At 49.1% G+C, this 27,572-nt stretch overlaps 1 protein-coding gene across 4 annotated transcripts; it reads left to right on the top strand.

The window, feature by feature from the left end:
* Positions 1–169: 169 nt before the first annotated feature.
* GATD1 (glutamine amidotransferase like class 1 domain containing 1) lies at positions 170–27,352 on the top strand. 4 transcript variants are annotated; one of them, XM_038765167.1, is made up of 8 exons: positions 170–245; positions 2,890–2,966; positions 6,944–7,049; positions 12,167–12,274; positions 19,011–19,105; positions 23,182–23,275; positions 23,457–23,564; positions 27,035–27,352. In XM_038765167.1, exons 1-8 carry the CDS (start codon positions 182–184, stop codon positions 27,220–27,222), a joined length of 840 nt encoding a protein of 279 aa, XP_038621095.1. In that variant the 5' UTR covers positions 170–181; the 3' UTR covers positions 27,223–27,352. The 4 variants fall into 4 exon arrangements, with proteins under 4 accessions (XP_038621095.1, XP_038621097.1, XP_038621096.1 ...); XM_038765169.1 differs by having other exon boundaries at positions 23,453–23,564; XM_038765168.1 differs by having other exon boundaries at positions 23,559–23,564; positions 27,035–27,345.
* Positions 27,353–27,572: the final 220 nt, after the last annotated feature.

The raw sequence follows: 27,572 nt of genomic DNA, 5'->3' as shown, positions 1-27,572 counted from the left end.
CGTTCGGCCCCCACGCGAAGCGGCGCGCGCCCGGACTCGTCCCTCCCCCCCCCCCCCACGTGACGCGGCGCGCGCCGGGGGCGGGGCCGTTGTCGTCCCCCCACGTGAGGCGGCGCGCGCGCGTCCTCGCCTCCCGCCCCTCCCCCTCCCCGCGCCCCTCCCCCCCCGGGCCCCGGCCGCGATGGCGTCGGAGCGTCCCCCCAGCAAGCCCACCTGCCTCATCGTGGCCAGCTCTGCCGCCCACGGTGAGGCCTCAAACCTCCGCACACACACCACACACGCACACACCACACACACACACACACCCACACTTTCCCCACCTTCCTCCTCCTCCTCCCTTTCCTCAGCTTCCGCCTCCATTCCCTGCCCTGTCCCCCTCATCTCCTCCCTTCTCCCAGCTTCCTCCTCCATATCGTGCCCTCTCCGCCCCATCCTCTCCCTCCTCCCTTCCCTCAGCTTCCCCCTTCCTCCCTGCCCTCTCCCCATCCTCCTCCCTTCTCCCAGCTTCCTCCTGCATTCCCTGTCCCCTCTTCCTCCTCCTCCTTTCCGTCCTCTCCCCCTCGTCCCTTCTCCCAGCTTCCTCCTCCATATCGTGCCCTCTGCTCCCCATCCTCTCCCTCCTCCCTTTCCTCAGCTTCTCCCTCCTCCCGGCCCCCTCCCCATCCTTCTCCCAGCTTCCTCCTGCATTCCTTGTCCTCTCCTTCTTTCCCTCCTCCCTTTCTCAGCTTTCTCCTCCTCCCTGTCCTCTCCCCCTCGTCCCTTCTCCCAGCTTCCTCCTCCATATCGTGCCCTCTGCTCCCCATCCTCTCCCTCCTCCCTTTCCTCAGCTTCTCCCTCCTCCCGGCCCTCTCCCCATCCTTCTCCCAGCTTCCTCCTGCATTCCCTGTCCTCTCCTCCTCCTCCTTTCCCTCCTCCCTTTCTCAGCTTTCTCCTCCTCCCCGCCCTTTTCCTGTCCTCCTCCCTGTCCTCTCCCCTTCCTCCCTTCTCCCAGCTTCCTCCTCCATATCGTGCCCTGTCCTCCCCATCCTCTCCCTCCTCCCGGCCCTCTCCCCATCCTTCTCCCAGCTTCCTCCTGCATTCCCTGTCCTCTCCTCCCCCTCCTTTCCCTCCTCCCTTTCTCACCTTTCTTCTCCTCCTCCCCGCCCTTTTCCTGTCCTCTTCCCTGTCTTTTCCTCCTCCTCCCTTCTTCCAGCTTCCTCCTGCATTCCCTGTCCTCTCCTCCTCCTCATCCTTTCCCTCCTCCCTGCCCCTTTCCTGTCCTCCTCCCCGCCCTCTCCTGCTCCTCCCTTTCCTCAGCTTCTGCCTCCATTCCCTGCCCTCTCCCCCCATCTTCTTCCTCCTCCCTTTCCTCAGCTTCCTCCTCCATACCCTCTCTCCTCCCTTTCCTCAGCTTCCTCCTCTTCTCCCCCTTTCCTTTCCTCAGCTTCCTTCTTCTCCCCCTTCCCTTTCCTCAGCTTCCCCCTCCTCCCCGCCCTTTTCCTGTCCTCCCCGCCCTCTCCCTCTTCTCTTCCTCCTCCCCTGCCTTCTCCCCATCCTCCTCCATCCCTGCCCTTTTCCTGCCCTCCTCCTCTGCCCTCTCCCATCCTCCTCCTCCCTGCCCTTTTCCTGCCCTCCTCCCCGCCCTCTCCCCATCCTCCTTTTTCCTCTCCCCCCCGCCCTACCTCCTTCCCCTCCCCACAACACCTGTATATAGGTTTGGGCAGATTTATGACCCTATTTATTTTACTTGTACATATTTACTATTCTATTTATTTTGTTAACGATGAGCATCTAGCTTTACTTCTGATTATTCTGATGACTTGACACCTGTCCACATGTTTGGTTTTGTTGTCTGTCTCCCCCTTCTAGCCTGTGAGCCCGTTGTTGGGTGGGGACCGTCTCTCTATGTTGCCGACTTGTACTTCCCGAGCGCTTAGTACAGTGCTCTGCACACAGTAAGCGCTCAATAAATACGACTGATTGATTGATTACCACTGACAGAGAATGCAGAGAAGCAGCGTGGCTCAGTGGAAATTCTGATGACACCTGTCCACATTCATTCATTCAATTGTATTTATCGAGCGCTTACTGTGTGCAGAGCACTGTACTAAGCGCTTGGGAAGGACAAGTTGGCAACGTATAGAGACCGTCCCTACCCAACAGTGGACCCACAGTCTAGAAGGGGTAGACAGAGAACAAAACCAAACATACTAACAAAATAAAATAAATAGAATAGATATATTCGAGTCTGGGGAAGATAAATACAAATAAAATAAATAGAGTAATAAATACTTTCAAACATATATACATATATACAGGTGCTGTGGGGAGGGAAAGGAGGTAAGATGAGGGGGGATGGGGAGGGGGAGGAGGGACTGTCTCTATATGTTGCCAACTTGGACTTCCCAAGCGCTTAGTACAGTGTTCTGCACACAATAAGCGCTCAATAAGTACGACTGAATGAAAAGACCATGGGCTTGGGAGTCAGAGGACATGGGTTCTAATTCCGGCTCCACCACTTGTCAACCATGTGACTTTGGGCAGGCCACTTAGTCACTAAGCACTTAGTACAGTGTTCCGCACACAGTAAGCGCTCCACTTAGTCACTAAGCGCCTAGTACAGTGTTCTGCACACAGTAAGCGCATAGTACAGTGTTCTGCACACAGTAAGCGCTCAATAAATACGATTGAATGAATGAAACTTCACTTTTCTGTGCCTCAGTCCCTTCCTCTGTAAAATGGGGATTCAGAGTGTCACCCCTACGTGGGACAACCTGATAACCTTGCATCTGTCCCAGCCTTAGAACGGTGCTTGGCACATAGTAAGCGCCTAACAAATGCCATCGTGATTATTTATTATTATTATTGACTGAGTGGATGGTGTCGTCCCCCCCCGTCCTTATTTTGCAGGTGTGTCGGCCCCATCCTTCCTTCACTGCTTCACGTTGGGCAGCGCGGCCTTCAACCTGCAAGTGGCCACTCCGGGGGTGAGTTGGAGGATGCCGTGGCCGAAATGTTATATGCTGCCAACTTGTACTTCCCAAACGCTTAGTACAGTGCTCTGCACACAGTAAGCGCTCAATAAATACGATTGAATGAATGAATATGATTGAATGAATGAATGAAAGGAGTGGGACCCGGCTGCCCGAACCCCGTGGACCACCCGTGAACCCCGCGGGGTGACACCCCCCCCCCCGCCGTCTCATTCATTCATTCAATCGTATTTATTGAGCGCTTACTGTGTGCAGAGCACTGTACTAAGCGCTTGGGAAGTCCAAGTTGGCAACATATAGAGACGGTCCTTACCCAACAGCCCCCTCCCCGCCGTCTCATTCATTCATTCAGTCGTATTTATTGAGCACTTACTGTGTGCGGAGCACTGTACTAAGCGCTTGGGAAATACAAGTTGGCAACATATACAGACGGTCCCTACCCAACAGCCCTCTCCCCGCCGTCTCATTCATTCATTCAATCGTATTTATTGACCACTTACTGTGTGCGGAGCACTGTACTAAGCGCTTGGGAAATACAAGTTGGCAACATATAGAGACGGTCCCTACCCAGCAGCGGGTTCACAGTCTAGAAGGGGGAGACAGACAACAAAACATATTAACAAAATAAAATAAATAGAATAAATATGTACAAGTAAAGTGAACAATCATTCATTCAATCGCATTTATTGAGCGCTTACTGTGTGCAGAGCACTGTACTAAGCGCTTGGGAAATACAAGTTGGCAACATATAGAGATGGTCCCTACCCAACAGCCCCCTCCCCGCCGTCTCATTCATTCATTCAATCGTATTTATTGAGCACTTACTGTGTGCAGAGCACTGGACTAAGTGCTTGGGAAATACAAGTTGGCAACATCTAGAGACGGTCCCTACCCAACAGTGGGTTCACAGTCTAGAAGGGGAAGACAGAGAACAAAACATATTAACAAAATAAAATAAATAGAATAAATATGTACAAGTAAAATGAACATTCATTCATTCAATCGCATTTATTGAGCGCTTACTGTGTGCAGAGCACTGTACTAGGCGCTTGGGAAGTACAAGTTGGCAACATCTAGAGACGGTCCCTACCCAACAGCGGGCTCACAGTCTAGAAGGGGGAGACAGACAACAAAACATATTAACAAAATAAAATAAATAGAATAAATATGTACAAGTAAAATAAACATTCATTTATTCTCCCCCATTCTCCCCCATCTCCCACGAGACGAGGAAACTGAGGTGCCGTGGGCCACGGAGACCTGGGAGTTTGGGAGCAATCAGTGGATCAGTCCTATTTATTGAGCGCTTACTTTGTGCAGAGCACTGGACTAAGTGTTGGGGAAAGGACAATGCGACGGACGCATTCCCTGCCCACCGCGAGCGTCCGGTCTAGAGTGGGTCAATCAGTACTTTGCACATAGTAAGCGCTTAACAAATGCCATTCATTCATTCAATCGTATTGAGCGCTTACTGTGTGCAGAGCACTGTACTAAGCGCTTGGGAAGTACAAGTTGGCAACATGTAGAGTCGGTCAATCAATCAATCAATCAATCGTATTTATTGAGCACTTACTGTGTGCAGAGCACTGTACTAAGTGCTTGGGAAGTACAAGTTGGCAACATATAGAGAGGGTCCCTACCCAACAACAGGCTCACGGTCTAGAAGACATCATTATTCTTATTATTTATTGAGTGCTTCCTGTGGGCAGAGCACTGGACTAAGCGCTTGGGAGAGGGCAATAATAATAATGATGGTATTTGTTAATTGCTTACTATGTGCCCAGGCACTGTACTAAGCGCTGGGGTGGTAACAAGCAAGTCGGGTTGTACACTGTCCCTTTCCCACAGAGGGCTCACAGTCTCCGTCCCCATTCAGCAGATGAGGGAACTGAGGCCCAGAGAAGTGAGGTGACTTGCCCAAGGTCACACAGCAGACAAGTGGTGGACCCCGGGATTGGAACCCATGACCCGTGACTCCCAGGCGTGTGACTCCAGATGTGACTCCCATCCCCCCCATCTTACCTCCTTCCCTTCCGCACAGCACCTATATATATATATATATATATATATATATATGATTGTACATATTTATTGCTCTATTTATTTATTTATGTATTTATTTATTTATCTTGTACATATCTATTCTATTTATTTTATTTGGTTAGTATGTTTGGTTTTGTTCTCTGTCTCCCCCTTCTAGACTGTGAGCCCGCTGTTGGGTAGGGACCGTCTCTAGATGTTGCCAACTTGGACTTCCCAAGCGCTTAGTACAGTGCTCTGCACGTAGTAAGCGCTCAATAAATACGACTGATTGATTATGCCATGCTCCTGCTTCTGCTATGACAAACAGGTTCCCTGCTTACAACGAGCTTACAGTCTAGAGCCAGTCCGTAGTATTTCTTGAGCGCTTACTGTGCACAGAGCACTGTACTAAGCACTTGGACAGCACGACGGACACATTCCCCGCCCACAACGAGCGTACAGTCTCTTAACAGTCAGTCGGTCAATCAGTAGTATTTATTGAGTGTTTATTGTGTGCAGAGCACTGTACTAAGCGCTTGGGAGAGGACTGTATAACAACAGACACATTTCCTGCCCATAACGAGCTTTCAGTCCAGAGAGAAACAGAGGGAGCCCTATTCATTCAGTCAGTCATATTTATTGAACGCTTACAGTGTGCAGAGCGCCGAGAAGCTGTGAGCACCCCCATGGGACAACCTGATCACCTTGTAACCTCCCCAGCGCTTAGTACAGTGCTTTGCACATAGTAAGCGCTTAATAAATGCTATCATTATTATTATTATTAAGCAGTGTGGCTCAGTGGAAAGAACACGGGCTTTGCAGTCAGAGGTCATGGGTTCAAATCCCGGCTCTGCCCACTGTCAGCTGTGTGACTTTGGGCAAGTCTCTTAACTTCTCTGTGCCTCAGTTCCCTCATCTGTAAAGTGGGGATTAAGACTGTGAGCCCCCCGTGGGACAACCTGATGACCTTGTATCCCCCCAGCGCTTAGAACAGTGCTTTGTAAGCGCTTAACAAATGCTATCATTATTATTATTATTATTATTATTATTATTATTAATTACTAAGTGCTTGGAAAAGTACATTACAGCAATAAAGAGAGTCCATCCCTGCCCACATCAGGCTCACAGTCTAGAGGGGAGACAGACATCAATACAAGGAAACAGGCAGCAATATAAATAAATAGAATTATAGATATATACATGTAGACGTAAGTGCCGTGGGGTGAGGGGAGAAGAGCCAAAGGAGTGAGTCGGGACGATGGGGAGGGGGCTTAATCTGGGAAGGCCTCTCGGAGGAGGTGAGCCTTCAGTCAGACTTGGAAGCGGGGAAGAGGGATTGTCCGGCTCCTCCACTTTTCTGCTGGGTGCCTTTCGCTAAGTCACTTCATCATCATCATCATCATCAATCGTATTTATTGAGCGCTTACTATGTGCAGAGCACTGGACTAAGCGCTTGGGAAGTCCAAATTGGCAACATCTAGAGACAGTCCCTACCCAACAGTGGGCTCACGGTCTAAAAGGGGGAGACAGAGAACAAAACCAACCATACCAACAAAATAAAATAAATAGGATAGATATGTACAAGGAAAATAAATAAATAGAGTAATAAATATGTACTTCCCTGGGCCTCAGTTATCTCAACTGTAAAATGGGGATTGAGACCGTGAGTCCCACGGGGGACAGGGACTGTGTCCAACTCGATTAGCTTGTATCTACCCTTCCTTCGTTCGGATAGACGGACAGAGAGCGAGACTTTAGATTGTGAGCCCACTGTTGGGTAGGGACCGTCTCTATATGTTGCCAACTTGGACTTCCCAAGCGCTTAGTGCAGTGCTCTGCACACAGTAAGCGCTCAGTAAATACGATTGATTGATTGATTGATTGATTGAGACCCCCGAGGGTCCCCATCTCTGACTGGTGCTCCCCACGCCCACCCCCCACCCCGGCAGGGGAAGGCGATAGACTTCGTGGACGTGAACGAGAGCAACACGCGATGGATCCAGGACTTCCGCCTGAAATCCTACGCCAGCCCGGCCAAACTGGAGTCCATCGACGGTGAGCACCCCGCGCGCCCGCTCCCCCTCCCCGCCTCCCCTCCCCGGGGCCGCAGTGGGGCTCAGTCGATCTGTCATACTTATTGAGCGCCTCCCGAGTGCGTAGGACCGGTCCGAGCGCTTCAGCGGCGGAGCAGACCCATTCCCCGCCCACGACGAACTGTGGCCGAAGTGGCCTTGCCAAGCGCTTAGTCCAGTGCTCTGCGCACAGTGAGCGCTCAATACATCATCATCATCATCAATCGTATTTATTGAGCGCTTACTATGTGCAGAGCACTGTACTAAGCGCTTGGGAAGTACATACGGTGGAATGAGTGACGAGCTGACAGTTTAGGGCGAGAAAGGGGTGAGTCGGGGCTCGGGGGGGGATCTGACCCTCTCCTCAGAGTTGGGGGGAGAGTAATTTGGGGGGGCCGGCTGGGTGGGGGGCACCAGGCTGGCCTCATCATCATCATCATCATCATCAATCGTATTTATTGAGCGCTTACTGTGTGCAGAGCACTGTACTAAGCGCTTGGGAAGTCCAAGTTGGCAACATATAGAGACAGTCCCTACCCAACAGCGGGCTCACAGTCTAAAAGGGGGAGACAGACAACAAAACAAAACATACTAACACTGCCTGCCAGCACCAGGCTGGCCTCATCATCATCATCATCATCAATCGTATTTATTGAGCGCTTACGGTGTGCAGAGCACTGGACTAAGCGCTTTGGAAGTCCAAGTTGGCAACGTATAGAGACAGTCCCTACCCAACAGCGGGCTCACAGTCTGAAAGGGGAAGACAGAGAACAAAACCAAACATACTAACAGAATAAAATAAATAGAATAGATATGTACAAGTAAAATAAATAAATAGAGTAACAAATATGTACAAACATATATACATATATACAGGTGCTGTGGGGAAGGGAAGGAGGTAAGATGGGGGGGTGGAGGGGAAGGAAGGGGAGGTGGTGGTGGTCCAGTTCAGGCCACTGCTTGTTAACTGGGGACTTTCTCCTCTAGACTGTCAGCATGTGTGGGCAGGGACTACGTCCGTTTATTACTGTATTATCCTCTCCCAAGCGCTCAGTCCAGTGCTCTGCACACAGTAAGCGCTCAAGAAATACCGTTGGTTGGTTGATCCTCTAGACTGTAAGCTCACCGTGGGCAGGGATCGTGTCGAGAAGCAGCGTGGCTCAGAGAAAAGAGCAAGGGCTTTGGAGTCAGAGGTCATGGGTTCGAATCCCGGCTACACCGCATCATCATCATCATCATCAATCGTATTTGTTGAGCGCTTACTATGTGCAGAGCACTGTACTAAGCGCTTGGGACGTACAAATTGGCAACGTATAGAGACAGTCCCTACCCAACAGTGGGCTCACAGTCTAAAAACCACATGTCTGTTGTGTGACCTTGGGCAAGTCACTTAACTTCTCTGAGCCTCAGTTACCTCATCTGTAAAATGGGGATTAAGACTGTGAGCCCCACGTGGGACAACTTAATCACCTTATATCCCCCCCAGTGCTTAGAACAGTGCTCTGCACATAGTAAGCGCTTAACAAATGCCGTCATTATTATTATTATTATTACTGACTGTTACGTTGTCCTCACCCAAGTCTGACCCGTGACCCCAGACACTTAGTGCAGTGCTAAGCGCTTAGTACAGTGCTCTGCACACAGTAAGCGCTCAATAAATACGACTGAATGAATAAGTCACGCTACTAGGCCCTGGAAGAGAGACAAGATAAGCGGGTCAGACCCTGTCTCCATCCCAGTCATTCAGTCATTTGTCATCATCATCAATCGTATTTATTGAGCGCTTACTGTGTGCAGAGCACTGTACTAAGCGCTTGGGAAGTACAAGTTGGCAACATATAGAGACGGTCCCTACCCACCAGTGGGCTCACAGTCTAAAAGGAGGAGGTATTTATTGAGCGCGCACTGTGTGCAGAGCACTGGACTAAGCGCTTGAGAGAGTCCAATACAACAATGAACACATGGGGCTCTCAAAGGAGGGCTCTCAAAGGGGATGGGAGATCAGGTATTGAATCCCCATTTTACAGAGGTTGAAACCGAGGCCCCGAGAGGTTAAGTGCCTTGCCCAAGGTTGCACAGAATAAAATAGCGGAGCTGGGATCAATAATTCAGTCAATTCAATCATATTTATTGAGTGCTTACCATGTGCAGACCACTGAACTGAGCGCGAATAATAATGGAGAAGCAGCGTGGGCTCAGTGGAAAGAGCCCGGGCTTTGGATTCAGAGGTCATGGGTTCAAATCCTGGCTCTGCCAATTGTCAGCTGTGTGGCTTTGGGCAAGTCACTTCACTTCTCTGGGCCTCAGTCACCTCATCTGTAAAATGGGGATTAAGACTGTGAGCCTCCCGTGGGACAAGCTCATCACCTTGCAACCTCCCCAGCGCTTAGAACAGTGCACATAGTAAGTGCTTAATAAATGCCATCATTATTATTAATAATAATAGTATTTAAGTGCTTACTATGTGCCAGGCACTGTGTTAAGTCCCCCCTGTCTTACCTCCTTCCTTTCCCCACAGCACCTGTATGTATGTATATATATTTGTACATATTTATTACTCTATGTATGTATTTATTTTACTTGTACATATCTATTCTATTTATTTTATTTTGTTAGTATGTTTGGTTTTGTTCTCTGTCTCCCCCTTTTAGACTGTGAGCCCACTGTTGGGTAGGGATTGGCTCTATACGTTGCCAACTTGTACTTCCCAAGCGCTTAGTACAGTGCTCTGCACACAGTAAGCGCTCAATAAATATGATTGATTGATTGATTAAGTACGGGGGTAGATAATAACAATAATAATTGTGGTATTTGTTAAGCAATTACTATGTGCCAGGCCCTGTACTAAGCGCTGGGGAGGATACGAGCAAATCGGGCTGGACGCAGTCCCTTTCCCACGTGGGGCTCACGGACTCAATCCCCATCCTACAGATGAGGCAACTGAGGCCCAGAGAAGTGAAACGACCTGCCCAAGGTCATCATCATCATCATCAATCGTATTTATTGAGCGCTTACTGTGTGCAGAGCACTGTACTAAGCGCTTGGGAAGTACAAGTTGGCAACATAGGTCACCCGGCAGACAAGTGGAGGAGCCGGGACTGGAACCCAGGTCCCCCCGACGGCCAGGCCTGGGCTCTTCCCACTAGGCCACGCTGCCTGTCCTCGTGAACTCCCTGCAGCTTGTGTCCTGGAGTCGGATTTGGCGGGAATCCGGTGGCATTTAGGATTTTGTAACTATTTCCGTTGTTCCAGTCCACTTCCAAGCCGATCCCAGAGCAAAGCGGCTGCATTTTTACAGCAACCGTTGCGGGTGCTAAGTGCATACCCTCTCCTGTCAGTCATTCTTTACTCTGCTTCCCGGATTATCTTTGAACAGAAACGCCTTGGGCATGTCACTCCCCTCCTCAAAAATCTCCAGTGGCTGCCAGTCAATCTAGGAATCAAGCAAAAACTCCTCACTCTCGGCTTCAAGGCTGTCCATCCATCCCCTCGCCCCCTCCTCCCTCATCTCCCTTCTCTCCTTCTCCAGCCCAGCCCGCACCCTCCGCTCCTCTGCCGCCGCTCACCTCCTTTCCATTCATTCATTGTCGTATTTATTGAGTGCTTACTGTGTGCAGAGCACTGGACTAAGCGCTTGGGAAGTCCAAGTTGGCAACATATAGAGACGGTCCCTACCCAACAGCGGGCTCACGGTCTAGAAGGCAGATACAAGCAAATCAGGTTGGACACAGTCCCTGTCCCACATGGGGCTCACAGTTTCCATGTGGGTTCTAATCCAGGCTCCGCCACTTGTCTGCTGTGTGACCTTGGGCCAGCCACTTCACTTCTCTGGGCCTCAGTCGCCTCATCTGTAAAATGGGGATGAAGACTGTGAGCCCCCCCCGCCGTGGGACAACCTGGTTACCTTGTTTCTACCCCAGCGCTTAGAACACCTAGTAAGTGCTTAACAAATACCATCGCTATTATTAGTATTACAATGCCTGACACATAGTAAGGGCTTAACATATTATTTTATTATTGGCAAGCTCCAAAGACTAGGATCCAGCCCTGCCCTTCCGGAGCTTACAGTCTAAATGAACTACAGGGCAGGATAAGCGCTTAGTACAGTGCTCTGCACACAGACTGTGAGCCCACTGTTGGGTAGGGACTGTCTCTATGTGTTGCCAATTTGTACTTCCCAAGCGCTTAGTACGGTGCTGTGCACATAGTAAGCGCTCAATAAATACGACTGATGATGATGATGAGTAAGCGCTCAGTAAATACGATTGGGACAGGCAACACCAAAGCCCGCAGTGACAGCCACGCCCTTGAGCATTTACTGAGCGCTTTGTAGGGGCAGAGCACTGTCCTAAGCGCTTGGGAGAGCACAGTCCAACCCGTTCCCTGCCCCCGACGAGCGGACGGTCCACCCACCCGATCTGGCACTGTTTGCCCCCCCAGCCAGGGCTCGGTGCCCGGCTCGGCACCCACTTCCCTCTCCTCCACTTCCCAAATCAGGGCACCTGCGGGTGACTCCGAGGGGCTTCCTCTCACGTGCGACCGAGGCGGGAAAGAGGGGGACCCCGGTCCCCAGCCGCCCCCCCCAACCCTGGAATGCCCCCAATCCCTCTGCCCCTCTGCCAATCTAGCTCTCTTCCTCCCTTCAAGGCCCTGCTGAGAGCTCACCTCCTCCAGGAGGCCTTCCCAGACTGAGCCCCTTCTTTCCTCTCCCCCTCCTCCCCCTCTCCATCCCCCCGTCTTACCTCCTTCCCTTCCCCACAGCACCTGTATATATGTATATATGGTTGTACATATTTATTACTCTATTTATTTATTTTACTTGTACATTTCTATCCTACTTATTTTGTTTTGTTGGTATGTTTGGTTCTGTTCTCTGTCTCCCCCTTTTAGACTGTGAGCCCACTGTTGGGTAGGGACTGTCTCTATGCGATGCCAATTTGTACTTCCCAAGCGCTTAGTCCAGTGCTCTGCACATAGTAAGCGCTCAATAAATACGATTGATTGATTGATTGATTGGAGGGCCCCGGTTGGGGGTGCGGGTGGGCGAGGGGGTGCGTCGGGGGCGATTTTAATCCCCCCGTCTTGCTCCTTCCCGTCTAGGGGCCCGATATCACGCCGTGCTGATTCCCAACTGCCCGGGGGCTCCGGTGGACCTGGCCAACAACGGCTATCTGGCCCGGATCCTCCAGCACTTCAGCGCCGAAAGCAGTGGGTGCCTTCCGCTCGGGGCCCGGGGCGGGCGGCGGGCGCGGGCCGGGCGCCCGGCGGGGGCCGGACGGAGGCCGGGTACCGCCGACCGTCTCGGCGTCGGAGGAGGAGGAGGAGGCGTGAGGCGGAGCTAGGGAAACCGAGGCAGGGAGCTGATTTCCAGCGTGGCTCGGTGGAGAGAGCCCGGGCTTTGGAGTCAGGGGTCGTGGGTTCAAACGCCGGCTCCGCCAACTGTCAGCTGGGTGACTTCGGGCACGTATATATGTCGGTGCGTATTTTTTTGGAGAAGCAGCGTGGCTCAGCGGAAAGAGCCCGGGCTTTGGAGTCAGAGGTCACGGGTTCAAATGCCAACTCCGCCACTTGTCAGCTGGGTGACTTTGGGCAAGTCACTTAGATTCTCTGGGCCTCAGTTCCCTCATCTGGAAAATGGGGATTAAGACTGTGAGCCCCCCCCGTGGGACAACCTGATCGCCTTGTATCTCCCCCAGTGCTTAGAATAGTGCTTGGCACATAGTAAGCGCTTAATAAATGCCATCATTATTATTATTATTATTCTTATAGTCCCCCCCCCTCCCGGAGCGCGTCCATTCAGCCGTATTTATTAGGTGCTTACTGTGTGCTTAACGCTCGGGGAAGTACGAAGCAACAATAAAGAGTGACAGTCCCTGCCCACGACGAGATGACGGACTAGAAGAGCGGGAGACAGACGTCAATAGAAATAAATAAAATGACAGATAGGAACATAAGGGATGTGGGGCTGGGACGGGGGAAGAGCAAAGGGAGCGAGTCCGAGCGGCGCGGAAGGGAGTGGGAGCTGAGGAAAAGTGGGGCTTAGTCTGGGAAGGCCTCCTGGAGGAGGTGGGCCTTCAGTAAGACTTGGAAGGTGGGGAGAGTATCCGTCCCCTCGAAGTGCCCAGAGAACGGGCCGAGCCCTGGGGTGGATCCAAGATAAGAATAATAATAATAATAATTGGCATTTGTTAAGCGCTTACTATGTGCAAAGCACTGTTCTAAGCGCTGGGGAGAATACAGGGTGATCAGGTTGTCCCACGTGGGGCTCACAGTCTTAAACCCCATTTTACAGATGAGGTAACTGAGGCCCAGAGAAGTTAAGTGACTTGCCCAAGATCACCCAGCAGACATGTGGCGGAGTCGGGATTCGAACCCATGACCTCTGACTCCAAAGCCCGGGCTCTTTCCACTGAGCCACGCTGCTTCTCAGGTTGGACACAGTCCCTGTCCCACATGGGACTCAGGCGCTCAGCCCCCGTTTTCCAGATGAGGCGACTGAGGCCCGGAGAAGTGAAGGGACTTGCCCCGGGTCCCGCGGCGGACAGGTGGTGGAGCCGGGTGGAGGACCCTGGCCCTCTGATTCCCAGGCTTCTGCTTTATCTAGTAGGCCACGCTGAGTCTCGGCCGCCCACCCTACCACGGGCCGCCCCAAGAAGCCACCCGGCCTCTTGGCCCTGCTGAGAGCTCACCTCCTCCAGGAGGCCTTCCCAGACTGAGCCCCTTCTTTCCTCTCCCCCTCGTCCCCCTCTCCATCCCCCCCGTCTTACCTCCTTCCCTTCCCCACAGCACCTGTATATATGGATATGTGGTTGTACATATTTATTACTCTATTTATTTATTTATTTATTTATTTTACTTGTACTTTTCTATCCTACTTATTTTATTTTGTTGGTATGTTTGGTTCTGTTCTCTGTCTCCCCCTTTTAGACTGTGAGCCCACTGTTGGGTAGGGACTGTCTCTATGTGATGCCAATTTGTACTTCCCAAGCGCTTAGTCCAGTGCTCTGCACATAGTAAGCGCTCAATAAATACGATTGATTGATTGATTGATTGAAACTCGGACACTACTATCGAAACGTGTCCGCGCGGGCTCTGACCTCGGGGTACTGGTTCGCCCTGAACCATTCATTCAGTCGTATTTATTGAGCGCTGACTGTGTGCAGAGCACTGTACTGAGTGCTTGGGAAGTCCAAGTTGGCAACAGATAGAGACGGTCCCTCCCCGACAGTGGGCTCACAGTCTAGAAGGGGGAGACAGACAACAAAACAAAACATGTCAAAATCGACAGAACAAATAGAATTAAAGCTATATTCATTCAATCGTATTTATTGAGCGCTGACTGTGTGCAGAGCACTGTACTAAGCGCTTGGGAAGTACAAGTTGGCAACATATAGAGACGGTCCCTCCCCGACAGTGGGCTCACAGTCTAGAAGGGGGAGACAGAGAACAAAACAAAACATATAGACAGGTGTCAAAGTCGTCAGAACAAATAGAATTAAAGCTATATTCATTCAATCGTATTTATTGAGCGCTGACTGTGTGCAGAGCACTGCACTAAGCGCTTGGGAAGTACAAGTTGGCAACATATAGAGACGGTCCCTACCCAGCAATGGGCTTCTAGAAGGGGGAGACAGACAACAAAACAGAACATGGAGACAGATGTCAAAGTCGTCAGAACAAATAGAATTAAAGCTATATTCATTCAATTGTATTTATTGAGTGCTGACTGTGTGCAGAGCACTGTACTATTCATTCATTCAATTGTATTTCTTGAGTGCTTACTGTGTGCAGAGCACTGTACTAAGCGCTTGGGAAGTCCAAGTTGGCAACATATCGAGATGGTCCCTACCCAACAACGGGCTCACGGTCTAGAAGGGGGAGACAGACAACAAAACAAAACATATAGACAGGTGTCAAAGTCGTTAGAACAAATAGAATTAAAGCTATATTCATTCAGTTGTATTTATTGAGCGCTTACTGTGTGCAGAGCACTGTGCTAAGCGCTTGGGAAGTACAAGTTGGCAACATCTAGAGACGATCCCTACCCAACAACGGGCTCACAGTCTAGAAGGGGGAGACAGACAACAAAACAAAACATACAGACAGGTGTCAAAAGTCGTCAGAACAAATAGAATTAAAGCTATATTCATTCAATCGTATTTATTGAGCGCTGACTGTGTGCAGAGCACTGCAGTAAGCACTTGGGAAGTACAAGTTGGCAACATATAGACATGGTCCCTACCCAACAATGGGCTTCTAGAAGGGGGAGACATGTCAAAGTCGTCAGAACAAATAGAATTAAAGCTATATTCATTCAATTGTATTTATTGAGCGCTTACTGTGTGCAGAGCACTGTACTAAGCGCTTGGGAAGTCCAAGTTGGCAACATATAGAGACGGTCCCTACCCAACAATGGGCTCACGGTCTAGAAGGGGGAGACAGACAACAAAACAAAACATACAGACGGGTGTCAAAGTCGTCAGAACCAATAGAATTAAAGCTATATTCATTCAATCGTATTTATTGAGCGCTGACTGTGTGCAGAGCACTGCACTAAGCGCTTGGGAAGTACAAGTTGGGAACATATAGAGATGGTCCCTACCCAACAATGGGCTTCTAGAAGGGGGAGACAGATGTCAAAGTCGTCAGAACAAATAGAATTAAAGCTATATTCATTCAGTCGTATTTATTGAGCGCTGACTGTGTGCAGAGCACTGTACTAAGCGCTTGGGAAGTCCAAGTTGGCAACATATAGAGACGGTCCCTACCCAACAACGGGCTCACAGTCTAGAAGGGGGAGACAGAGAACAAAACAAAACATACTGACCGGTGTCAAAGTCGTCAGAACCAATAGAATTAAAGCTATATTCATTCAATCGTATTTATTGAGCGCTGACTGTGTGCAGAGCACTGTACTAAGCGCTTGGGAAGTACAAGTTGGGAACGTATAGAGATGGTCCCTACCCAACAATGGGCTTCTAGAAGGGGGAGACAGACAACAAAACAGAACATGGAGACAGATGTCAAAGTCGTCAGAACAAATAGAATTAAAGCTATATTCATTCAATTGTATTTATTGAGTGCTGACTGTGTGCAGAGCACTGTACTATTCATTCATTCAATTGTATTTCTTGAGTGCTTACTGTGTGCAGAGCACTGTACTAAGCGCTTGGGAAGTCCAAGTTGGCAACATATCGAGATGGTCCCTACCCAACAACGGGCTCACGGTCTAGAAGGGGGAGACAGACAACAAAACAAAACATATAGACAGGTGTCAAAGTCGTTAGAACAAATAGAATTAAAGCTATATTCATTGTCGTATTTATTGAGCGCTTACTGTGTGCAGAGCACTGTACTAAGCGCTTTGGAAGTACAAGTTGGCAACGTGTAGAGATGGTCCCTACCCAACAATGGGCTTCTAGAAGGGGGAGACGGACAACAAAACAGAACATGGAGACAGATGTCAAAGTCATCAGAACAAATAGAATTAAAGCTATATTCATTCAATTGTATCTATTGAGTGCTGACTGTGTGCAGAGCACTGTACTATTCATTCATTCAATTGTATTTAGCGCTTACTGTGTGCAGAGCACTGTGCTAAGCGCTTGGGAAGTACAAGTTGGCAGCATATAGAGACGATCCCTACCCAACAGCGGGCTCACAGTCTAGAAGGGGGAGACAGACAACAAAACAAAACATATAGACAGGTGTCAAAGTCGTTAGAACAAATAGAATTAAAGCTATATTCATTGTCGTATTTATTGAGCGCTTACTGTGTGCAGAGCACTGTGCTAAGCGCTTGGGAAGTCCAAGTTGGCAACATATAGAGACGATCCCTACCCAACAGCGGGCTCACAGTCTAGAAGGGGGAGACAGACAAGAAAACAGAACATGGAGACAGGTGTCAAAGTTGTCAGAACAAATAGAATTAAAGCTATATTCATTGTCGTATTTATTTTGCGCTGACTGTGTGCAGAGCACTGTGCTAAGCGCTTGGGAAGTCCAAGTTGGCAACATATAGAGACGGTCCCTACCCAACAACGGGCTCACAGTCTAGAAGGGGGAGACAGACAACAAAACAAAACATATAGACAGGTGTCAAAGTCATCAGAACAAATAGAATTAAAGCTATATTCATTCAATCGTATTTTTTGAGCGCTGACTGTGTGCAGAGCACTGCACTAAGCGCTTGGGAAGTCCAAGTTGGCAACATATAGAGACGATCCCTACCCAACAACGGGCTCACAGTCTAGAAGGGGGAGACAGACAACAAAACCAAACTTACAGACAGGTGTCAAAGTCATCAGAACAAATAGAATTAAAGCTATATTCATTCAATCATATTTATTGAGCGCTGACTGTGTGCAGAGCACTGTACTAAGCACTTTGGAAGTACAAGTTGGCAACATATAGGGATGGTCCCTACCCAACAATGGGCTTCTAGAAGGGGGAGACGGACAACAAAACAGAACATGGAGACAGATGTCAAAGTCGTCAGAACAAATAGAATTAAAGCTATATTCATTCAATTGTATCTATTGAGTGCTGACTGTGTGCAGAGCACTGTACTATTCATTCATTCAATTGTATTTAGCGCTTACTGTGTGCAGAGCACTGTACTAAGCACTTGGGAAGTCCAAGTTGGCAACATCTAGAGACGATCCCTACCCAACAACGGGCTCACAGTCTAGAAGGGGGAGACAGACAACAAAACAAAACATATAGACAGGTGTCAAAGTCCTTAGAACGAATAGAATTAAAGTTATATTCATTGTCGTAGTTATTGAGTGCTTACTGTGTGCAGAGCACTGTGCTAAGCGCTTGGGAAGTACAAGTTGGCAGCATATAGAGACGATCCCTACCCAACAGCGGGCTCACAGTCTAGAAGGGGGAGACAGACAACAAAACAAAACATACAGACAGGTGTCAAAGTCGTCAGAACCAGTAGAACTAAAGCTATATTCATTCAATCGTATTTATTGAGCGCTGACTGTGTGCAGAGCACTGTACTAGCGCTTGGGAAGTACAAGTTGGTAACATATAGAGATGGTCCCTACCCAACAATGGGCTTCTAGAAGGGGGAGACAGATGTCAAAGTCATCAGAACAAATAGAATTAAAGCTATATTCATTCAATTGTATTTATTGAGTGCTGACTGTGTGCAGAGTACTGTACTAAGCGCTTGGGAAGTCCAAGTTGGCAACATATCGAGATGGTCCCTACCCAACAACGGGCTCACGGTCTAGAAGGGGGAGACAGACAACAAAACAAAACAGACAGGTGTCAAAGTCGTCAGAACCAATAGAATTAAAACTATATTCATTCAATCATATTTATTGAGCGCTTACTGTGTGCAGAGCACTGTGCTAAGCGCTTGGGAAGTACAAGTTGGCAGCCTATAGAGACGATCCCTACCCAACAGCGGGCTCACAGTCTAGAAGGGGGAGACAGACAACAAAACAAAACATACAGACAGGTGTCAAAAGTCGTCAGAACAAATAGAATTAAAGCTATATTCAATCGTATTTATTGAGCACTTGTGTGCAGAGCACTGTACTAAGCGCTTGGGAAGTACAAGTCGGCAACATGTAGAGACGGTCCCCACCCAACAGCGGGCTCACAGTCTAGAAGGGGGAGACAGACAAGAAAACAGAACATGGAGACAGATATCAAAGTTGTCAGAACAAATAGAATTAAAGCTATATTCAGTCGTACTTATTGAGCGCTTACTGTGTGCAGAGCACTGGACTAAGCGCTTGGGACGTACAAGTCGGCAACATCTAGAGACGGTCCCTACCCAACAACGGGCTCACAGTCTAGAAGGCCCACTGAACCGGGAAGCCCAGCCTGAGCAAACGGCTTCCTCCCGCTGGCAGCCTAACCTCCCAGTGGGAAAAACGGAAGAGGAAGGCGCCTCATCTGAAGGGATGATACTTTGTTCCAGAGCCGATCTGCGCCGTGGGCCACGGTGTCGCCGCCTTATGCTGCGCCACGAAGGAAGACAAGTCCTGGGTGTTCGGAGATTACAGCATGACCGGGGTAAGGCCAGGGGTTGGACTGCTCACTTCTCCTCTCCCACCTCGAGGACTGTATCGGCCTCCTGGCTGACCTCCCTGCCTCCTGTCGCTCCCCACTCCGGTCCAGACTTCACTCTGCTGCCTGGATCGTTTTTAATAATAATAATAATAATAATGATGGCATTTGCTCTCTTCCTCCCTTCAAGGCCCTACTGAGAGCTCACCTCCTCCAGGAGGCCTTCCCACACTGAGCCCCCTCCTTCCTCTCCCCCCTCGTCCCCCTCTCCATCCCCCCCATCTTACCTCCTTCCTTTCCCCACGGCTCCTGTATATATATTTGTACATATTTATTACTCTGTGTATGTATTTATTTTACTTGTACATATCTAGTCTATTTATTTCATTTTGTTAGTATGTTTGGTTTTGTTCTCCGTCTCCCCCTTTTAGACTGTGAGCCCACTGTTGGGTAGGGACTGTCTCTATATGTTGCCAACTTGTACTTCCTAAGCGCTTAGTACAGTGCTCTGCACACAGTAAGCGCTCAATAAATACAATTGATTGATTGATTGATTCCCAGACTGAGCCCCCTCCTTCCTCTCCCCCCCATCCCCCCATCTTACCTCCTTCCCTTCCCCACAGCAGCTGTATATATGTATATATATTTGTACATATTTATTGCTCTATGTATTTATTTATTTTACTTGTACATATCTATTCTATTTATTTTATTTTGTTAGTATTTTTGGTTTTGTTCTCCGGCTCCCCCTTTAAGACTGTGAGCCCACTGTTGGGTAGGGACTGTCTCTACATGTTGCCAACTTGGACTTCCCAAGTGCTTAGCACAGTGCTCTGCACACAGTAAGCGCTCAATAAATACGATTGATTGATTGATTGATTCCCAGACTGAGCCCCCTCCTTCCTCTCCCCCCTCCCTATCCCCCCATCTTACCTCCTTCCCTTCCCCACAGCAGCTGTATATATGTATATATATTTGTACATATTTATTACTTTTATGTATTTATTTATTTTACTTGTACATGTCTATTGTATTTATTTTATTTTGTTAGTATGTTTGGTTTTGTTCTCCATCTCCCCCTTTTAGACTGTGAGCCCACTGTTGGGTAGGGACTGTCTCTAGATGTTGCCAGCTTGGACTTCCCAAGCACTTAGTCCAGTGCTCTGCACACAGTAAGCGCTCAGTAAATACAATTGATTGATTGATTGATTGCTCTAAGCGTTGGGGAGGTTACAAGGTGATCAGGTTGTCCCATGGGGGGCTCACAGTCTTCATCCCCATTTTCCAGATGAGGGAACTGAGGCCCAGAGAAGTGAAGTGACTCGCCCAAAGTCACACAGCTGACAAGTGGCAGAGCCGGCATTTGAACCCATGACCTCTGATTCTTCTAGACCTCTTGTAGACTGTGAGCCCACTGTTGAGTAGGGACGGTCTCTATATGTTGCCAACTTGTACTTCCCAAGCGCTGAGTACAGTGCTCTGCACTCAGTAAGCGCTCAATAAATACGATTGAATGAATGAATTCCAAAGCCCGGGCTCTTTCCACTGAGCCACGCTGCTTCTCTGAAGTGTCTCGCCCAAGGACACCCAGGAGACAAGGGGTGGAGGCAGGATTAGAACCCAGGTCCTTGACTGCCAAGCCTGAGCTCTGTCCACTGGGCCACACTGCTGCTCGTTCTGAGCACTGGAGTAGACCTGGACGCTTAATAAATACCATTATTATTATTATTATTATTCTAATCCCAGCCCCGCCGCTTGTCTGCACGGTGACCTTGGGGAAGTCACTTCACTTTTCTGGTCCTCCGTTCCCTCATCTGCAGAATGGGACTTGAGTCTCTGTTCTCTCCTCCTTAGACTGTGAGTCCCACGGGGGGACCTGGTGATGTTGTAGGTGCCCCAGTGCTTAGTAATAATAATAATAATAATAATAGTAATAATAATAATAATAGTAGTAATAATAATAATAATAATAATGTTGGTATTTGTTAAGCGCCTACTATGTGCCGAGCACTGTTCTAAGTGCTGGGGGATACAAAGCAATCAAGGTTATCTCACGTGGGGCTCGCAGTCTTCATCCCCATTTTACAGATGAGGGAACTGAGGCCCAGAGAAGTTAAGTGACTTGCCCGAAGTCACACACCGGACACGCGGCGGAGCCGGGATTCGAACCCACGACCCCTGGCTCCCAAGCCCGTACTCTTTTCCACTGAGCCACGCTGCTTCTCTAGTACGGTGCTTGGCCCGGAATAATGGCGGTATTTAAGAGCTTACCGTGTGCCAAGTACCGTACTGAGCGCTGAGGTGGATCCAAGCAAATCAATCAATCAGTCAATCAATCAATCGTATGTATTGAGCGCTTACTATGTGCAGAGCACTGTACTAAGCGCTTGGGAAGTACAAATTGGCAACACATAGAGACAGTCCCTACCCAACAGTGGGCTCACAGTCTAAAAGGGGGAGACAGAGAACAGAACCAAACATACCAACAAAATAAAATAAATCAGGTTGGACACTGTCCCTGTCCCGCGTGAGGCTCACAGTCTCCATCCCCATTGTATTGACGAGGTAACTGAGGCACCGAGGCGTCAAGCGACAAGCCCGAGGCCACACAGCAGCCAAGTGGCGGAGCCGGGATTAGAACCCATGACCCACGACTCCCGGGCCTGTGGTCTAGCCACTCCGCTACCGGCTACCACGGTTATTAATGTCGTTATTGTCGTTACCGTGTTCGACTGGGTCAGCTGAGCCCCGGGGCGGGGAGGGGGGCGGCCCGCTGTGGATTTGCGGACCGACTGAACGTCCTTCTGGTCCCTCAATCAATCAATCAATCGTATTTATTGAGCGCTTACTGTGCGCAGAGCACTGTACCAAGCGCTTGGGAAGCACAAGTTGGCAACAGATAGCGACAGTCAATCAATCAATCAATCAGTCGTATTTATTGAGCGCTTACTGTGTGCAGAGCACTGGACTAAGCGCTTGGGAAGTACAAGTTGGCAACATATAGAGACAGCACCTACCCAACAGTGGGCTCACAGTCAATCAGTCAATCAGTCAATTGTATTTATTGAGCGCTTACTGTGTGCAGAGCACTGTACTAAGCGCTTGGGAAGTACAAGTTGGCAACATATAGAGACAGTCCCTACCCACCAGTGGGCTCACAGGCTAAAAGGGGGAGACGGAGAACAAAACCAAACATACTAACAAAATAGAATAGATATGTAGAAGTAAAATAAGTAAATAGAGTAATAAATATGTACAAACATCTATACATATATCCAGGTGCTGTGGGGAAGGGAAGGAGGTAAGATGGGGGAAGCAGCGTGGCTTAGGGGAAAGAGCCCGGGCTTTGGAGTCAGAGGTCGTGGGTTCAAATCCTGACTCCGCCACTTGTCAGCTGTGTGACTTTGGGCAAGTCACTTCACTTCTCTGGGCCTCAGTTCCCTCGTCTGGAAAATGGGGATGAAGACTGTGAGCCCCACGTGGGACAACCCGATTATCTTGTATCTGCCCCAGCGCTTAGAACAGTGCTTGGCACATAGTAAGCGCTTAACAAATACCAACATTATTATTATTATGGGGGGATGGAGAGGGGGACGAGGGGGAGAGGAAGGAAGGGGCTCAGTCTGGGAAGGCCTCCTGGAGGAGAGTGCTTGGGAAGTCCAAGTTGGCAACATATAGAGACAGTCAATCAATCAATCAATCGTATTTATTGAGCACTTACTGTGTGCAGAGCACTGGACTAAGCGCCTGGGAAGTACAAGATGGCAACATATTTGTTAGTATGTTTGGTTTTGTTCTCTGTCTCCCCCTCCTAGACTGTGAGCCCACTGTTGGGTAGGGACCGTCTCTATGTGTTGCCAGCTTGTACTTCCCAAGCGCTTAGTACAGTGCTCTGCACACAGTAAGCGCTCAATAAATACGATTGATGATGATGATGTTGATATAGAGACAGTCCCTACCCAACAGTGGGCTCACAGTGGGCGGTGTCACCCCTCTCCAGCTTTGTGTGGGAGGGGGTGTCTCCCAAAGGACCCCCCCCCCCCCGCCCTCCCCAAGCGGGTCACCCGCCCCCTCCTTTCCAGCCGTCCGTCTATGAGCTGATCCGCCAGCCGGGCTTCGCCAGCCTGCCCATCATCCCGGAGGACTTCGCCAAAGACGCCGGGGCCACTTTCAGCGGTGAGGCCGCCTCCCTCCCTCCCCTGGGGACCCCCGGCGCCCTCCGGGCCCAAACCGGGGGGATCCCGGGACCCCCCGTTCCCCGGGAGCGGGGCTTAGGCGGAAGGAAGGCATCGCCTTGGTGGTCCCCGGTGCCACCGGCTCACGGCGGGGGGTGGTCTTTCGTGGCGCGGGCAGCCAGCCGGCCGGATGCCGTGCACGTGGTACTGGACCGCCACCTCGTCACGGGTCAGAACGACAACTCCACCGTCGCCGCCGTGCACAACCTGGTCTCCCTGTGCAGTTCCAGGTGAGAAAGCCCCCGTTTTCGTGCTTCCCTGGGAATCCCACTTGGGAAGAAAAGAGAGAGAGAGAGAGAGAGTGTGTGTGTGTGTGTGTGTGTGTGCGTGTGCGTGTGTGCGCGCGCACGTGGGGCCTCAACACCAGTCTGCCTTTCTCCCAGAGCTTTTTCATTCCCTTGGCCATGGTTGGGGTTTAGCTTAGTTTTTTTTATTTCTGTTTGGTCATTTGTAATAATAATAATAATAGTACTTATTATTATTGTTATTATTATTATTATTATCATTTGTAGGCTTTCTCCCAGAGCTTTTTCACATTCCCTGTCTCCCCCTTCTAGACTGTGAGCCCACTGTTGGGTAGGGACCGTCTCTAGATGTTGCCAACTTGGACTTCCCAAGCACATTGTACAGTGCTCTGCACACAGTAAGCGCTCAATAAATACGATTGAGTGAATGAATGAATGAATTCCCTTGGCCGTGGTTGGGGTTTAGTTTAGTTTTTTTTTTTATTTTTGTTTGGTCGTTTGTAGGCTTTCTCCCAGAGCTTTTTCATTCCCTTGGCCATGGTTGGGGTTTAGTTTAGTTTTGTTTTGTTTTATTTCAGTTTGTTTGGTCATTTGTAGGCTTTCTCCCAGAGCTTTTTCATTCCCTTGGCCATGGTTGGGGTTTAGTTTAGTTTAGTTTTTTTTATTTCTGTTTGGTCATTTGTAGGCTTTCTCCCTTCAAGGCCCTACTGAGAGCTCACCTCCTCCAGGAGGCCTGCCCAGATTGAGCCCCTTCCTTCCTCTCCCCCTCGTCCCCCTCTCCATCCCCCCCATTTTCCCTCCTTCCCTTCCCCACAGCACCTGTATATATGTATATATGTTTGTACATATTTATTACTCTATTTTACTTGTACATATCTATTCTATTTATTTTATTTTGTTAGTATGTTTGGTTTTGTTCTCTGTCTCCCCCTTTTAGACTGTGAGCCCACTGTTGGGTAGGGACCGTCTCTAGATGTTGCCAACTTGGACTTCCCAAGCACATAGTACAGTGCTCTGCGCACATTAAGCACTCAATAAATACGATTGAATGAATGAATGAATGAATTCCCTTGGCCATGGTTGGGGTTTAGTTTAGTTTAGTTTTTTTTTATTTCTGTTTGGTCATTTGTAGGCTTTCTCCCAGAGCTTTTTCATTCCCTTGGCCGTGGTTGGGGTTTAGATTTGTTTTTTTTTGTTTGTTTTTTTTTTCTGTTTGGTCATTTGTAGGCTTTCTCCCAGAGCTTTTTCATTCCCTTGGCCATGGTTGGGGTTTAGTTTAGTTTTTTTTATTTCTGTTTGTTTGGTCATTTGTAGGCTTTCTCCCAGAGCTTTTTCACATTCTCTGTCTCCCCCTTCTAGACTGTGAGCCCACTGTTGGGTAGGGACCGTCTCTAGATGATGCCAACTTGTACTTCCCAAGCGCTTAGTACAGTGCTCTGCACACAGTAAGCGCTCAATAAATATGATTGAATGAATGAATGAATGAATTTGAATTCCCTTGGCCATGGTTGGGGTTTAGTTTAGTTTAGTTTTTTTTTATTTCTGTTTGGTCATTTGTAGGCTTTCTCCCAGAGCTTTTTCATTCCCTTGGCCATGGTTGGGTTTAGCTTAGTTTTTTTTTTTTTATTTCTGTTTGGTCTTTTGTAAGATTGCAGTGTAGGTTTGCCACCCTTGCAGGTAGGCCCCGGCCCATCTCCCTCCCTGGCTACCAGCCCACCTTCATTCATTCATTCATTCATTCAATTGTATTTATTGAGCACTTACTGTGTGCAGAGCACTGTACTAAGCACTTGGGAAGTACAAGTTGGCAACATATAGAGATGGTCCCTACCCAACACTGGGCTCACAGGCTAGAAGGGGGAGAGAGACAACAAAACAAAACATATTAACAAAATAAAATAAATAGAATAAATATGTACAAGTAAAATAGAGTAATAAGTACGTACAAACATATATACATTCATTCATTCATTCAATCATATTTATTGAGCGCTTCCTGTGTGCAGAGCACTGTACTAAGTGCTTGGGAAGTCCAAGTTGGCAACATCTAGAGACGGTCCCTACCCAACAGTGGGCTCACAGTCTAGAACGGGGAGACAGAGAACAAAACAAAACATATTAACGGAATAAAATAATTAGAATAAATACATACAAGTAAAATAAATAAATATTTCACTTCCCTGGGCCTCAGTGACCTCATCTGGAAAACGGGGGTGGAGACTGTGAGCCCCATGTGGGTCCAACCTGACTAGTTTGTATCTACCCTAGTGCTTAGTACAGTGTCTGGAACATAGTAAGTGCTCAACAAATGCCATAAAACCCCCAATCGGCTGTATTTATTGAGCACGTACTGTACACCGAGCGATGTGGTGAGTGCTCGGGAGAGTATACTACGGCTCTAAGCGCCTAGTACAGTGCAGATGAGGAGACTGAGTCACAGAGAAGTGAAGCAATTAGCCCAAGATGGATAGAGCTGAAATTAGAACCCAGGTCCTCTGGCTCTTAGGCCCACGTTTATTTTATTTTACTTGTACATATCTATTCTATTTATTTTATTTTGTTAGTATGTTTGGTTTTGTTCTCTGTCTCCCCCTTCTAGACTGTGAGCCCACTGTTGGGTAGGGACTGTCTCTACATGTTGCCAACTTGTACTTCCCAAGCGCTTAGTAAGTGATCTGCACACAGTAAGCACTCAATAAATACGATTGATTGATTAATTGATTTAGAACCCAGGTCCTCTGGCTCTTAGGCCCACGCTTATTTTATTTTAATTGTCCATATCTATTCTATTTATTTTGTTTTGTTAGTATGGTTTTGTTCTCTGTCTCCCCCTTATAGACTGTGAGCCCACTGTTGGGTAGGGACCATCTCTAGATGTTGCCAACTTGGACTTCCCAAGTGCTTAGTCCAGTGCTCTGCACACAGTAAGCGCTCAATAAATACGATTGATTGATTGATTGATTGATTAGAACCCAGGTCCTCTGGCTCTTAGGCCCACGTTTATTGTATTTTACTTGTACATATCTATTCCATTTATTTTATTCTTTTAGTATGTTTGGTTTCGTTCTCTGTCTCCCCCTTTTAGACTGTGAGCCCGCTGTTGGGTAGGGACCGTCTCTAGATGTTGCCAACTTGGACTTCCCAAGCGCTTAGTCCAGTGCTCTGCACACAGTAAGCGCTCAATATATATGATCGATTGATTCCACTAGGCCACACTGCTTCATTTTTGTACTTCCCAAGCGCTTAGTACAGTGCTCTGCACACAGTAAGCGCTCAATAAATACGATTGATGATGATGATGATGATGATGTACTCTCTCAAGCATTTATTACAGCGCTTCACAGGCAGAAGACCCCCCCCCCCCCCGCCACACACTTGCTATTTTTTGATTGTAACCTCCCTGAGGACGACGTGCCCGTGACCTCCCCGTGCGTGGGCTTCCTCTGTGTCCGCAGGAAGTGAAGACGTCCCCCCGGCCCCACGACGGGCAGCAAGGGCCCCCGAGAAGCGGCTGGCCGGACCGGAGGCACCTCTTCGGGAAGCCCCCCGTGTCGTCGGGGACCGGAGGGGATCCGGGGGGTCCGCGGGGACCGCTTCTCTCCCTCCTCTTCCCTCCGGTCAGCGACTCTCCGGGGGGACGTAGGGGAAGGGGCCCCGGACCCGAGAGGAGGACGGACGGACGGACGGACCCACCGACTTTCCCCCGGCCCCGCTTCCCCCACTGCACTTTCTAGTAAAAAAGGAAAGCCCTCCTCGGCACACTTTGTGGGGGTGCGTCGCGTGTCGGTGTGTTGGCTGGGGGCAGGGGGTTCCCACCTGCTGTTTGTGAGGGGGCAGAGAGGGTGTGTGTTTGTATGTGTTGGGCCAGGGTGCCCAGGCCTGCTGTTTGTGAGGGGGCAGAGAGTGTGTGTGTTTGTGTGTAGGTATGTGTTGGGGCCGGGGGGTTCCGACCTGCTGTTTGTGAGGGGGCAGAGAGGGTGTGTGTTTGTGTGT

The sequence above is a fragment of the Tachyglossus aculeatus genome, chromosome 22, assembly GCF_015852505.1.
Source record: "Tachyglossus aculeatus isolate mTacAcu1 chromosome 22, mTacAcu1.pri, whole genome shotgun sequence".
Taxonomy (NCBI): domain Eukaryota; kingdom Metazoa; phylum Chordata; class Mammalia; order Monotremata; family Tachyglossidae; genus Tachyglossus; species Tachyglossus aculeatus.
This window is presented reverse-complemented; position numbering and strand designations above follow the sequence as displayed.